Here is a 13793-nt window from a genome sequence, read left to right as displayed (position 1 = left end):
ACTCACGTGAAAAATAAATAGTCTGATGTTTATTCTTAGATCAATAGTTGACTGAAGCACCACTGAAAAAATTTTCTACTATAATAAAGAGAGCATACATCCTCATTATACTACATACAAATGAAAAATGAGTATACATTTGGGTTAGAACATTCCACACTAAGAATACATGAAAAATATTTGAATGTCTCTTTATTAATCTTCACTAGGTCCTTGATAGAAACCAAAAAAGTTCTGGAAAAATAATATATCAGATGAGTAGAGGTTGAACATATGAAGTTGCACTGTCCTTCTACCAGCTGGTATAAAGAAGAATATCTATTTTACCTGAATATTCACTATGTTTATGGAGCATGAAACTCTGCAGCTACATTGTTGATGGATCCTTTGACATGTCAATGTGAAACATATGCATGTTTAACATGTTTATAAAAAAGTATGTTGTCCCATTATATCAATGTACATTTGGCACTCACATTAGAAATAGGCCAGCATCTGTATTATATTACAGCACACAAGGGTTCCGGAGAGTCGTTTTCACTTGGGGGTTAGCTTCTATTCATTTGCTTGATCTTTTACAGAGAGCAAGATGCAAAATTACTCCAATATGGATCTACTCTATGGAATATGTGCTGGTGGAAAAGCTTTGCTCTGCATTATGTTAGCACAAATCATAGTGAGCAGATCCAAAGAACTTTCTCTTCCTGGGGGGAAAAAAATTCTTAAAAAACTCAGCAATTTTCAGTACTTTTCTGTGTATGTTTGTATATGTACGTATGTCTTTTCATTCAAAATGATTACTGATTTTTTGAAAAAGTGTTCCCTGTTACATACTTACTGTAGAAAATTTGGAAAAAAAATTGAAAAATACAAAGCAGAGAGAGAAAAATCCAAGATAGCTAGTATTTATATTTTGGTATTTTTATCCTTTTTTTTTTGTTTCAATGAATGTATCTTAATAATATGGTAAAAGAGGGCTTATTTGATCCAGAAGACTTCATACTTTAAATATGATACCATTAATTGATTGATAAGCTAATAACAAACACAAGCAATATTTCCTTTCTGTCAGGTTGAGGTTGATATATTCACCTTGAAAAACTGCAAAGATCTGTCTTACTGTTATATGGTAAAGAGAGTCTTATCGAGCAGGGATGTAGTAAGAAAAAATGAAGGAAGAAGAAAGTTTGCAAGTGCAACTTACCTCGTCGTCGTCAGCATCGTACTGGGCATAGTGCTGTTCAAGCAGCTCTCTCTGGCGCCTTTCTTGTTCCAGAGTCTGGCTTATCAACTGGGCAACCTCACTCACTTGTCCAGGCTTTTCTCGCCCAATAACAAATCTACACGAAAGTTAAAGAGAACTGGTTTAGTCATACTCTCCAGTGAAAAAAGGAATGCTAAGGAAAGTAAATAAACTTCACATTTCATCAGAGTATATCAGCCTCAAAAAAATAATATTACCTGTTTTTTTAAAGGTATGCTTGGGTAGAAGGAAAGGTTAGCTGAGCAATTAAAGTGATTTTTGCAGCCACAGACCAAAGGAAAAGAGGAAAAGTAAAGAACCACAAAAAAAATTATTACTTTAGGAGAAGACAAAACAGATGTAATCCATTCTCCAGTACTTTACACATTTTTGATGCCCTACAAAATGAAAGCAAGGTCACAATTTTCTGTAACACTGAACTTTAGAATCATTTCCACAGTTACATTCTCTTTAAAATGCAAAAACTACTTGAAAAACATTTTGAGGTATGGCATACTCTATGTGAGTAAATAAGAAGGAGGCATTGACTTTTTGCTAAGTCACTATGACTCTAAAGGTAAAAAAAAAAGAAGAGAAAAAAATGTGGTTATTTTTTGGTCTGTGTTTTTAAAACGAACAACTAAAACAAAGGAGAGGTCAATCAGTTCACTAAGTTTGGAGAAAGATGCTGTGAGGAAGGATGTGGCCTCAAGACATACTCAAGGGGAAATACCTGTCAATATAATTCCTGTAAGAAAAAATACATAAAGAGAAAATCACGGAAGACATTTACTTATTGCCATCTAGTCATTTATGATACATCCTCATTGATACTATGTTTCTTATTCAACAAATTAATACTCACTTTTTAAAATCTTTCCACACTAATATATGGCTCTATCTTTCTAAAAATACAAATAGTATGTCTCCATAATATAGTTTCCATATATTATTTAACTTCATTATTTTGGTTAGTAACTGTTTAATCTCGCTTATATACCGAACTGATGTTTTCCTCTGATTGGGCTTCTCAGGTGGCTCAGTGATAAAGAATCTGCCTGCAATGCAGGAGACACAGGAGATGTAGGTTCAATCCTTGGATTCGGAAGATCCTATGGAGGAGGAAGTGGCAACACACTCCAGCATTATTGCCTGAAAAATTCCATGGACAGAGGAGCCTGGCAGGCTACAGTCCATGGGGTTTCACAGAGTTGGACATGACTGAGCAACTAACACTTCTGATTACAATACTTTGCTATTTTCCATTACAATTTTAAAAGAAATACTCTACCATTTTCTGTACAAATACACTAAAAGTCAAAATTTTTATACTTGGATATTAGTAATTAAACATATTTTTTAGAGTTATTTTTATGTTGTTTCAAATAAGACTGTAAAAGTATGCTTCAGTGTTCATTTATCATCCAAGGCATTTTTCTCTGGGAAATTAATTATTGAATTGTAGTCATTTTCTATATATTCTGGATACATATATGTTAGGTAGTTAGAATAGGAAAAAGGAGTCCAAAATAGTGATGGCAAAAAGACAAAGAAAGGAAAAAGCCCGGAAAAACAGAACAAAGGAAGGACCAAGAACCTGAGTGAGAACCTTAGATGAAGCAAACAGCCCTCCAGGCTAGCCCAGTTTACATCGGACAGGCTCAGGGGGAGGAGGAAAACATACAAAAAGGGGAGCAAAATTAAGCCGCTGGCTTCTCTTCTCTTCTCTTCACTTCTTTTGGGCTGGCCTGCCCTCATACCTCAAGGATGTATTTTCCTTTGCTTGCTGAATAAAACTGAGCTGTAACACTAGTCCATTGCTTCAAATTTTTGCTGCAGTGAGACAGAAGCAAGGAAATTACACACTTCCCTGACATATATATGTATTATAGATACACACAGATATATACACACAAATCATATATGCATATGATTTATTATATTCTCTCAATGTGGCTTGCCTTTTAATTTTCCTAAGTCTTTCAAGGAAGTCCAAATTATTCTTTTTTAAAAGATTGTGATTTGTGCTTCCTACCTAAGAAATCTGCCTGATTTAATATTACAAAGATTTTCTCTGGTTAGGTTCATGCAAATGTAATTTCTGTTTCAGGTGGTGAATTTTAGATCATTATAACTAGGCTCAAACACATTTTTATTAATCAAATAGGAATGATTACAATCAACACAATGTTTCCAGTGAGAAATAAGTTTATCCCTGTGGCATAAAAATCTGTAGCTGGGGATTCAAAGAACTCTTGGAATGCATTTTCTAGACCCTGCTGGTTGTGGAAAGCATTTTCCCTGCAAAAAGTGTCAAGATGCTTGAAGAAATGGTAGTCGGTTGGTGAGAGGTGAATATGCTGGAGGAGGCAAAACTTCATAGTTCAGTTTGTTCAAGTTTTTAACATGTGGTTGGACATTGTCATTGGGAAGAACTGGGCTCATTCTTTTGAACAATGCCAGCTGCAGGGGCTGCAGTTTTTGGTGCATCTTATCAATTTGCTCAGCATAATTCTCAGATGTGATAGTTTCACAGGAATTCAGAAAGCTCTACTGGATCAGACCAGCAAGAGACCACCAAACAGTAACTATAATCTTTTTTGGTGCATGTTGGCTTTGGGAAGTGCTTTGGGCTTCTTCTCGGTCCAGCCATGGAGGCGGTCATCACCAGTTGTATATAATCCACTTTTTGTTGCATTTTGCAATCTGATTGAGAAATGGTTCATTGTTTTTGCATAGAATAAGAGAAGAAGACACTTCAAATTGACAATTTTTTTGATTCCTGGTCAGCTAATGAGGCATCCACTTTTCGAGCTTTTGCACCTTTCCAATTTGCTTCAAATGCTGAATGACTGTAAAATGGTCAATGCTGAGTTCTTAGGCAACTAACTGTAAGAGGATCCGCTTTAATGATGACTCTCAATTGTCACTGTCAACTTCCAATGACCAGCAATTATGTTCATCTTCAAGGCTCCTGTCTCCTTTGCAAGCCTTCTTAAACCACCACTGCACTGTACTACGTTAGAAGTTCCTGAGGCAAATGCATTATTGATGTTGCAAGTTGTCTCTGATGTTTCAAGACCCATTTTGAACTCAAATAAGAAAATTGCTCAAATCTGCTTTTTGTCTAACATCATTTCCATAGTCTAAAATAAACAGAAAATAAACAGCAAGTAAAGACTCTTAAGAGTCCCTTAGACAGCAAGGAGATCAAACCAGTCAATCATAATGGGAATCAACCCTGAAGGACTGATGCTAAAGCTCCAATACTTCGGCCACCTGATGCAAAGACCTGACTCGGTGGAAAAGACCCTGATGCTGGGAAAGATTGAAGGCAGGAGGAGAAGGTGACAACAGAGGATGAGATGGCTGAATGGCAACACTGACTCAATGGACTTGAGTTTAAGCAAGCTCTGGGAGATGGTGAAGGACATGGAAGCCAGGTGTGCGGCAGTCCATGGGGTCACAAAGAGTTGGACACAACTTAGCAACTGAACAAGTCACTAGCAAAAAAACATAAAGCAAGAAATGTGCATTAAAACGATATATAACATAACCACATTTATTTATAATATATTCCAATATCAAATGGCAAATTTCAGAAATGCAAAAACCACAGTTACTTTTGTCCCAACCTAATTGTTTCCTTCTTAAAATGTTAATGTTTTGATTTTATATCACATAGGTGAAATCTTTCAAATTTATTTTCATGCATGATGTTTGGTAAAGGGGGGCTCAATATTTTCCAAATGGGTAGCCAGTTGTTTCAATACCATGTTTTGAAAAGACTATTTGTTACCACCACTGAATTACTCAGGCACATTTGCTGAAAATAAATTGACCATGTACTTGTGTGCTGACTTCTGAACTTTTCAATCTTTCGCATTGATGTTTCTATCCCTGTGCCAATACCACACTGCCTTGACTGCAATATACTTAATCTTGAAACTAGTGCTGTGAGTTATCCAATTATGTATGCCCTTTTCAAAATTACTGACTATTCTAAGTTATCTAAATAGCTATATAAATTTTAAAACTACCTTATCAGTTTCATTTAAAAAGCACACTGATGTTTGATTTGGGATTGCTTTGAATCTATAGATCAATTTGTGGATCAATTCTACTAATAATATAGAATTGTCTGATCCATGAACATAGTAATTCTCTACATTTATTTTTAATTATTTCTATTGAAATAAAGTTGACAATACTATGTAACAATATTATGTTAGTTACAGGTGATTTACATAATGATTTGATACTTGCATATATTATGAAAGATCATCCTAAGTCTAGTAACCATCTGTCCCCATACAGATTTACTACACTATTACTGACCATATTCCTTATTCTGTATATTATACCTTGACTTCCTTAACATATAACTAGAGATTTGAATTTCTTTTTTTAAATTTAAATTTATTTAATTTAATTGGATGCTAATTACTTTACAATATCATATTGGTTTTGCCGTACATCAACATGAATCTGCCACGAGTGTACACGTGTTCCCATCCTGAACCCCCCTCCCACGTCCCTCCCCGTACCATCCCTCTGGGTCATCCCAGAGCACCAGCCCCAGGCATCCTGTATCCTGCATCGAACCTAGACTGGCGATTCATTCCTTATATGATATTATACATGTTTCAATGCCATTCTCCCAAATCATCCCACCTTCTCCATCTCCCACAGAGTCCAAAAGAATTTCTTTTTTTAAAAAATAGTTTTACTTTTCTTTTTTTCTAATTTATTTTTTATTGAAGGATAATTGTTTTATAGAATTTTGTCAAACCTCAACATGAATCAGCCATAGGTATACATATAACCTCTCCCTTCTAAATCTCCCTCCCATCTCTCACCCCATCCCACTCCTCTAGATTGAAACAGAGCTGCTGTTTGAATTTCCTGAGCCATACAGCAAATTCCCACTGGCTATCTATTTTACATATGGTAATGTGAGTTTCCATGGTACTTTTTCCATACATCTCACCCTCGCTTCCCCTCATCCCATGTCCATAAACCTATTCTCTATTTCTGTTCCTCCACTGCTGTCCTGTAAATAAATTATTCAGTACCATTTTTCTAGATTCCACATATATGTGTTAGAGTATGTGTTTATCTTTCTCTTTCTGACTCAGTTCACTCTGTATAATAGGCTCTAGGTTCATCCACCTCATTAGAACTGACTCAAATGCATTTATTTTTATGCTGAGTAATATTCCATTGTGTACATGTAGCACTTCTTTATCCATTCGTCTGCCAATGAACATCTAGGTTGCTTCCATGTTCTAGCTATTGTAAATGGTGCTGCAACGAACAATGGGATACATGTGTCTTTTTTGATTTTGGTTTTCTCAGGTTATATGCCTAGGAGTGGCATTGCTGAGTCATACTGAGGTTTTATTCCTGTTTTTTTAAGGACTTTCCATACCATCTTTCATAGAGGCTGTACAATTTACATTCTTACCAACAGTGCAAGAGCGCTCCATTTGTTCCACATCCTCTCCAGCATTTATTGTTTGTAGTCTTTTTGATCATGGCCATTCTGACTTGTTGGAGGTGATATCTCATTGTAGTTTTGATTTGCATTTCTCTAATAATGAACGATGTTGAGCATCTTTTCATGAGTTTGATAGGCTTCTGTATGTCTTCTTTGGAGAAATGTCTGTTTAAGTCTTTTTCCCACTTTTTGATTGAGTTGTATGTGTATTTTGGAAATTAATCCTTTGTCAGTTGTTTCATTTGCTATTATTTTCCTTCCATTCTGAGGGCTGTCTTTTCACCTGGCTTATAGTTTCCTTTGCTGTGCAAAAGCTTTTAAGTTTAATCAAGTCTCACTTGTTTACTTTTGTTTTTATTTCTATTACTCTAGGAGGTGGGTCAGAGAGGATCTTGCTTTGATTTATGACATCAAATGTTTTGCCTATGTTTAAGAGTTTTATAGTTTCTGGTCTTGCATTTAGGTCTTTAATCCATTTTGAGTTATCTTTGTGTATGGTGTTATGAAGTGTTCGAATTTCATTCTTTTATATGCATCTGTCCAGTTTTCCCAGCACCATTTCTTAAAGAGGCAGTCTTTGCCCCATTGTATAATTCTTGCCTCTTGTCAAAAGAAAGGTACCCATAGGTGTGTGGGTTTACTTCTGGGCTTTCCATCTTGTTCCATTGGTCAATATTTCTGTTTCTTTGGCAGTACCATACTGCCTTGATGACTGTAGCTTTGTAGTATAATCTGAAGTCAGGAAGGTTGTTTCCTCCAGCTCCATTCTTCTTTCTCAGGACTGCTTAGGCTATTCAGGGTCTTTTGTGTTTCCATATGAATTGTGAAATTTTTTGTTCCAGTTCTGTGAAAACTGCCACTGGTAATTTGATAGGGATCTCACTAAATCTGTAGATTGTGTTTGGTAGTATCGTCATTTTCACAATATTGATTCTTCCTACCCAGGAACATGGGATATCTCTCCATCTGTTTCTGTTGGCTTTGATTTCTTTCATTAGTGTCTTGTACTTTTCTGTGTACAGTTCTTTTGTATCCTGAGGTAAGTTTACTCCTAGATATTTCTTTTTCTTGGAATGGTGAATGGGATTGGTTCCTTAATTTCTCTTTCTGATTTTTCATTGTTAGTATATAGAAATGCAAGTGATTTCTGTGCATTGATTTTGTATCCTGCAACTTTGCTGTATTCACTGATTAGCTCTAGTCATTTTCTGATACTATCTTTAGGGTTTTCTATATACAATATCATGTCATCTGAAAAACAGTGAGAACTTTACTTCTTCTTCTCTGATCTGGATTCCTTTTCTTTCTTTTCCTTCTCTGATGGCTGTAGCTAGGACTTCTAAAACTATGTTGAATAATAGTGGTGAAAGTTGACACCCTTGTCTTGTTCCTGATCTTAGGTGGAATGCTTTCAGTTTTTCACCATTGAGAATAATGTTTGCTGCAGGCTTATCATATATGGCCTTTACTATGATGAGGTAGGTCCCTTCTATGCCCATTTTGTGAAGTGTTTTAATCATAAATGGGTCCTGAATTTTGTTCAAGGCTTTTTCTGCATCTATTGAGATGATCATATGGTTTTTATCTTTCAATTTGTTAATATGGTGCATCATATGGATTGATTTGGGTACACTGAAGAATCCTTGCATCCCTGGAATAAACCCAGCTTGCTCATGGTGTATGAGCTTTTTGATGTGCTGCTGAACTCTGTTTGCTGAAATTCTGTTGAGGATTTTTGCATCTATGTTCATCAGTGACATGGCCTGTAGTTTTCTTTTTTGTCTGCTGTTTTTGTCTGGTTTTGGTATCAGAGTGATGGTGAGTAGAGTGAGTTTGGAAGTGTTCCTTCCTCTGCAATTTTTTGAGAGTTTTAGGATAGGCATTAGCTCTTCTCTAAATGTTTGATAGAGTTGTTCTGTGAAGCCATCTGGTCCTGGGCTGTTGTTTTTTGGGAGATGTTTGATCATAGCTTCAATTTCAGTGCTTCTAATTGGGCTGCTCATAATTTCTATTTCTTACTGGGTTCAGTCTTGGAAGACTGAACTTGTCTAAGAATCTGTCCATTTCTTCCAGGTTATCCATTCTATTGCCATACAGTTGTTCATAATAGTCTCTTATAATTCTTTGTATTTCTACATTGTTTGTTGTATCCTCTCCTTTTTCATTTCTGGTTTTGTTGATTTGATGCTTCTCTCTTTTTTTCTCGATAAGCCTGGCTAACGGCTTACAAACTTTATCTTCTCAAAGAACCAGCTTTAAGTTTTATTACTCTTTACTATTGTTTCTTTCATTTCTTTTTCATTTATTCTGCTTGGATCTTTATGATTTATTTCCTTCTACTAGTTTTGGGGTGTTTTTTTCCTTCTTCTTCCAGTTTAGGTGTAAAGTTAGGTGGTCTACTTGATGCTTTTCTTGTCTCTGAAGGCAGGATTGTATTGACATAAACATCCCTCTTAGGACTGCTTTTGCTGCATCCCATAGGTTTTGAGTTGTCATGTTTTCACTGTAATTTGTTTCTAGATGTTTTATTTCCCTTTTGATTTCTTCAGTAATGTGTTGGTTATTTAGAAACGTGTTGTTTAATTTCCATGTGTTTGTATTTCTTTCAGTTTTTTTCTTGTAATTGAAATCTAGTCTATAGCATTTTGGTTGAGAGAAGATGCCTGATATGATTTCAATTTTCTTAAATTTACTGAGGTTTCATTTGTGACCCAAGATGAGATCTATCCTGGAGAATGTTTCATGTGCACTTGAGAAGAAGGTGTTTTCCTCTGCATTTGGATAGAATATCCTGAAGATATCAATGAGATCCATCTTATCTAATGTATCATTTAACTTGTGTTTCCTTATTAACTTTCTGTTTTGATAATCCATCCATAGGTGTGAATGGGGTGTTAAAAGTCTCCTGCTATTATTGTGTTACTGTCATTTCTCCTTTTATGTCTGTTAGTGATTGTCTTATGTATTGAGGTGCTCCTATGTTGGGTGCATATAGATATTTACAATTGTTATGTGTTCCTCCTGGATTGATCACTTGATCATTACATAGTGTCCTTCCTTATCTCGTGTAACATTCTTTATTTTAAGGTCTATTTTGTCTGATATGAGGATTGCTACTCCAACTTTGCTTTGCTTCCCATTTGCATGGAATATATTTTTCCATCCTCTCACTTTCAGTCTATATGTGCTGTGAGGTCTGCAGTGGGTTTCTTTTAGACAGTATATATGGGTCTTGTTTTTGTATCCATTCAGCCAGTCTCTGTCTTTTAGTTGGAGCATTTAATCCATTTACATTTAAAGTGATTACTGAAAAATATGTTCCTACTGCCATTGCCAACATCCGCTGGATCATGGAAAAAGCAAGAGAGTTCCAGAAAAACATCTATTTCTGCTTTATTGACTATGCCAAAGCCTTTGACTGTGTGGATCACAATAAACTGTGGAAAATTCTGAAAGAGATGGGAATACAAGACCACCTGACCTGCCTCTTGAGAAATCTGTATGCAGGTCAAGAAGCAACAGTTAGAGCTGGACATGGAATAACAGACTGGTTCCAAATAGGAAAAGCAGTGCGTCAAGGCTGTACATTGTCACCCTGCTTATTTAACTTATATGCAAAGTACATCATGAGAACACTGGACTGGAAGAAACACAAGCTGGAATCAAGATTGACGGGAGAAATATCAATAACCTCAGATATGCAGATGACATCACCCTTATGGCAGAAAGTGAAGAAGAGCTAAAAAGCCTCTTGATGAAAGTGAAAGAGGAGAGTGAAAAAGTTGGCCTAAAGCTCAACATTCAGAAAACGAAGATCATGGCATCCGGTCCCATCACTTCATGGAAAATAGATGGGGAAAGAGTGGAAACAGTGTCAGATTTTATTTTGGGGGGCTCTAAAATCACTGCAGATGGTGACTGCAGCCATGAAATTAAAAGACGTTTACTCCTTGGAAGAAAAGTTATGACCAACCTAGATAGCATATTCAAAAGCAGAGACATTACTTTGCCAACAAAGGTCCGTCTAGTCAAGGCTATGGTTTTTCCTGTGGTCATGTATGGATGTGAGAGTTGGACTGTGAAGAAGGCTGAGTGCCGAAGAATTGATGCTTTTGAACTGTGGTGTTGTAGAAGACTCTTGAGAGTCCCTTGGACTGCAAGGAGATCCAACCAGTCCATTCTGAAGGAGACCAGTCCTGGGATTTCGTTGGAAGGAATGATGCTAAAGCTGAAACTCCAGTACTTTGGCCACCTCATGAGAAGAGTTGACTCATTGGAAAAAACTCTTGATGCTGGGAGGGATTGGGGGCAGGAGGAGAAGGGGACGACCGAGGATGAGATGGCTGGATGGCATCACGGACTCGATGGACATGAGTCTGAGTGAACTCCGGGAGATGGTGATGAACAGGGAGGCCTGGCGTGCTGCGATTCATGGGGTCGCAAAGAGTTGGACACGACTGAGCGACTGAACTGAACTGAACTGAGCTGCCATTTTCTTAACTGTTTGGGTTTGATTTTGTAGATCTTTTTTCTTCTCTTGTATTTCTTGGCTATATAAGTCCCTTTAACATTTGTTGTAAAGCTGGTTACAGGGTATTGAATTTTCTTAACTTTTGCTTGTCTGAAAAGCTTTTGATTTCTCCATTAATTTTGAATGAGATTCTTGTGGAGTACAGTAGATTTTTTCCCTTTCAATACTTTAAATATATCCTGCCAGTCCCTTCTGGCCTGCAGAGTTTCTGCTGAAAGATCAGCTGCTAAGCATATGGGGTTTTCCTTGTATGTTACTTGTTACTTCTCCCTTGCTGCTTTTAATATTCTTTTTTTGTGTTTAGTCTTTGTTAGTTTGATTAGCATGTGTCTTGGCGTGTTTCTCCTTGGTCTTATCCTGTATGGGGCTCTCTGTGCCTCTTGAACTTGATTATTTCCTTTTCCATGTTGGGAAAATTTTCAACTATAATCTCTTCAAAAATTTTCTCATACCCTTTCTTTTTCTCTTCTTCTTCTGGGACCCCTATAAGTCGAATGTGGGTGTGTTTGATACTGTCCCAGAGGTCTCTGAGACTATCCTCAGTTCTTTTCATTCTTTTTATTTTGTTCTGCTCTTCAGAAGTTATTTCCAACATTTTATCTTCCAGCTCACTGATTCATTTTTCTGCTTCAGATATTCTGCTAGTGATTCCTTCTACAGTATTTTTAATTTCAGTAATTGTCTTGTTTTTCTCTGTATGTTTATTCTTTAATTCTTCTAGGTCTTTGTTAATTGATTCTTGCATTATCTCCTTTTTGTTTTCAAGGGTTTTGATCATCTTTATTATCATTATTCTGAATTCCTTTTCAGGTAGTTTGCCTATTTCCTCTTCATTTATTTGGACTTCTGTGTTTCTAGTTTGTTCCTTCATTTGTGTATTATTTTTCTGCCTCTTCATTATTTTTTTTCTAACTTACTGTGTTTGAGATCTCCTTTTCCCAGGCTCCAAGGCTGAATTCTGTCTTCCTTTTGGTTTCTGCCCTCCTAAGGTTGGTCCAGTGGTTTGTGTAAGCTTCCTACAGGGTGAGATTTGTGCTGATTTTTTGTTTGTTTCTCCTCTGATGGGCAAGGCGGAGTGAGGTGGTAATTCTGTCTGCTGATGGTTGGCTTTGTATTTTTGTTTTGTTTGTTGTTTGGAAGAGGCTTACTTGACAGGGTGCTACTGGTGGCTGGGAGATGCCGGGTCTTGTATTACAGTGGTCTCCTTTGCATGAGTTCTCACTATCTGATCCTCCCTAGTTTTAGTTCTCTGGTGGTCTTGGGTCTTGGAGTCAGTGCTCCCACCCCAAAGGCTCAGGGCTTGATCTCTAATCAGAAATGAAGTAAATTACTAAATCATATTGCAGTTATATATTTTAATTTTCTGTAAGTGGTTTGTTATGGCATTAAGTGAGATTAAAACAAATATCCAAAAAATGAGAAACCAAAGGTGAAACCCAGACAAATGGAAGTTAAAAAATCAGGCAAATAATAATCAAAATAAGGAATATACACCATATACACATACACCCATGAGCAAAGTCAAAACAGTCCAACAAAAATAAAGTTCAGTAGATTGGCCTGGAGAACAAAGTAAATAAAAAATTATATTTACTAGTTAAGAACAAAACTAACTTAAGTACAAACTGGAAAACGAAACTAACGCAAGGCGCCAAGTGTGGAATAAACCAATGAAAACAAAACTAACAAATATGTTGAGAGGAAAGGAAATAAAGAAAAGAAAGAAAGAATAGATAAGTTAAACAAAGGTAGATGAAGAATATTTATATACATTAAAGATTAACTTCAAGGGGATGAGAACAGTAGGAAAGGCAGTGAAAAATATAGAAAAAATGTAATAGGATTTAAGAAATTAAAAATTAAAATTATAAAAAAAAAGAAAAAAAAAACAGAAGAAGAAAGAAAAAAGGGACAAAGGAAAACTCCACAGAACTACAAAAGCCCAATGTAGTGGCAGAGATTTGTAACAACAATAAAAAGTGTGACTGAATATACACGAAATTTGCATTTCTTAAAACCTTCAGCTATTTAGCTATTTGTGTGTGTGTGTGTGTACCACTTTGTCTTTATCCTTTCACCTCATGTTGGACTCTTAGGTTGCTTCTTTATCTAGGGTATTGTGAATAAAGGTCCAGTGAACATTTGAGTGCATATATTTTCTTCAAATTATGGTTTTTATTTTCTTCAAATAAACACCCAGAAGTAAATTACTAAATCATATTGCAGTTATATTTTTAATTTTCTGAGGAACTTCCATACTGTTTTCCATAGTGTCTGCGCCAATTTACAATTCCACCAACAGTGCACAAGCATTCCCTTTTCTCCACATCCTCACTAACACTTATTCGTTGTCTATTTGATAACAGTTATTCTGATGTGATATCTCATTGTAATTTTTACTTGCATGTCTCTGATGATTAGTAATGTTGAACATCTTTTCTTGTGGCTGTTGGCCATATGACTTCTTTGGAAAAGTGTCTATTCAGGCCCCCTGGCCACTTTGAAAATGGGTTCTTTGT

At 36.2% G+C, this 13793-nt stretch overlaps 1 protein-coding gene across 19 annotated transcripts in view; it reads right to left on the bottom strand.

The window, feature by feature from the left end:
* Positions 1-13793, bottom strand: part of PPP1R9A (protein phosphatase 1 regulatory subunit 9A) — a 342780-nt gene that overhangs the window by 95977 nt on the left and 233010 nt on the right. For all 19 annotated transcript variants that reach the window (XM_069587440.1, XM_069587435.1, XM_069587443.1 and 16 more), the window contains exon 6: positions 1205-1340. In XM_069587440.1, the coding sequence (XP_069443541.1) occupies positions 1205-1340 (136 nt within the window). The remainder of the gene's footprint in view (positions 1-1204; positions 1341-13793) is intronic.

Source organism: Ovis canadensis, chromosome 4, assembly GCF_042477335.2.
Source record: "Ovis canadensis isolate MfBH-ARS-UI-01 breed Bighorn chromosome 4, ARS-UI_OviCan_v2, whole genome shotgun sequence".
Classification (NCBI taxonomy): domain Eukaryota; kingdom Metazoa; phylum Chordata; class Mammalia; order Artiodactyla; family Bovidae; genus Ovis; species Ovis canadensis.
The sequence above is the reverse complement of the archived record's forward strand: the minus strand, read 5'-3'. Positions and strand labels throughout refer to the sequence as shown.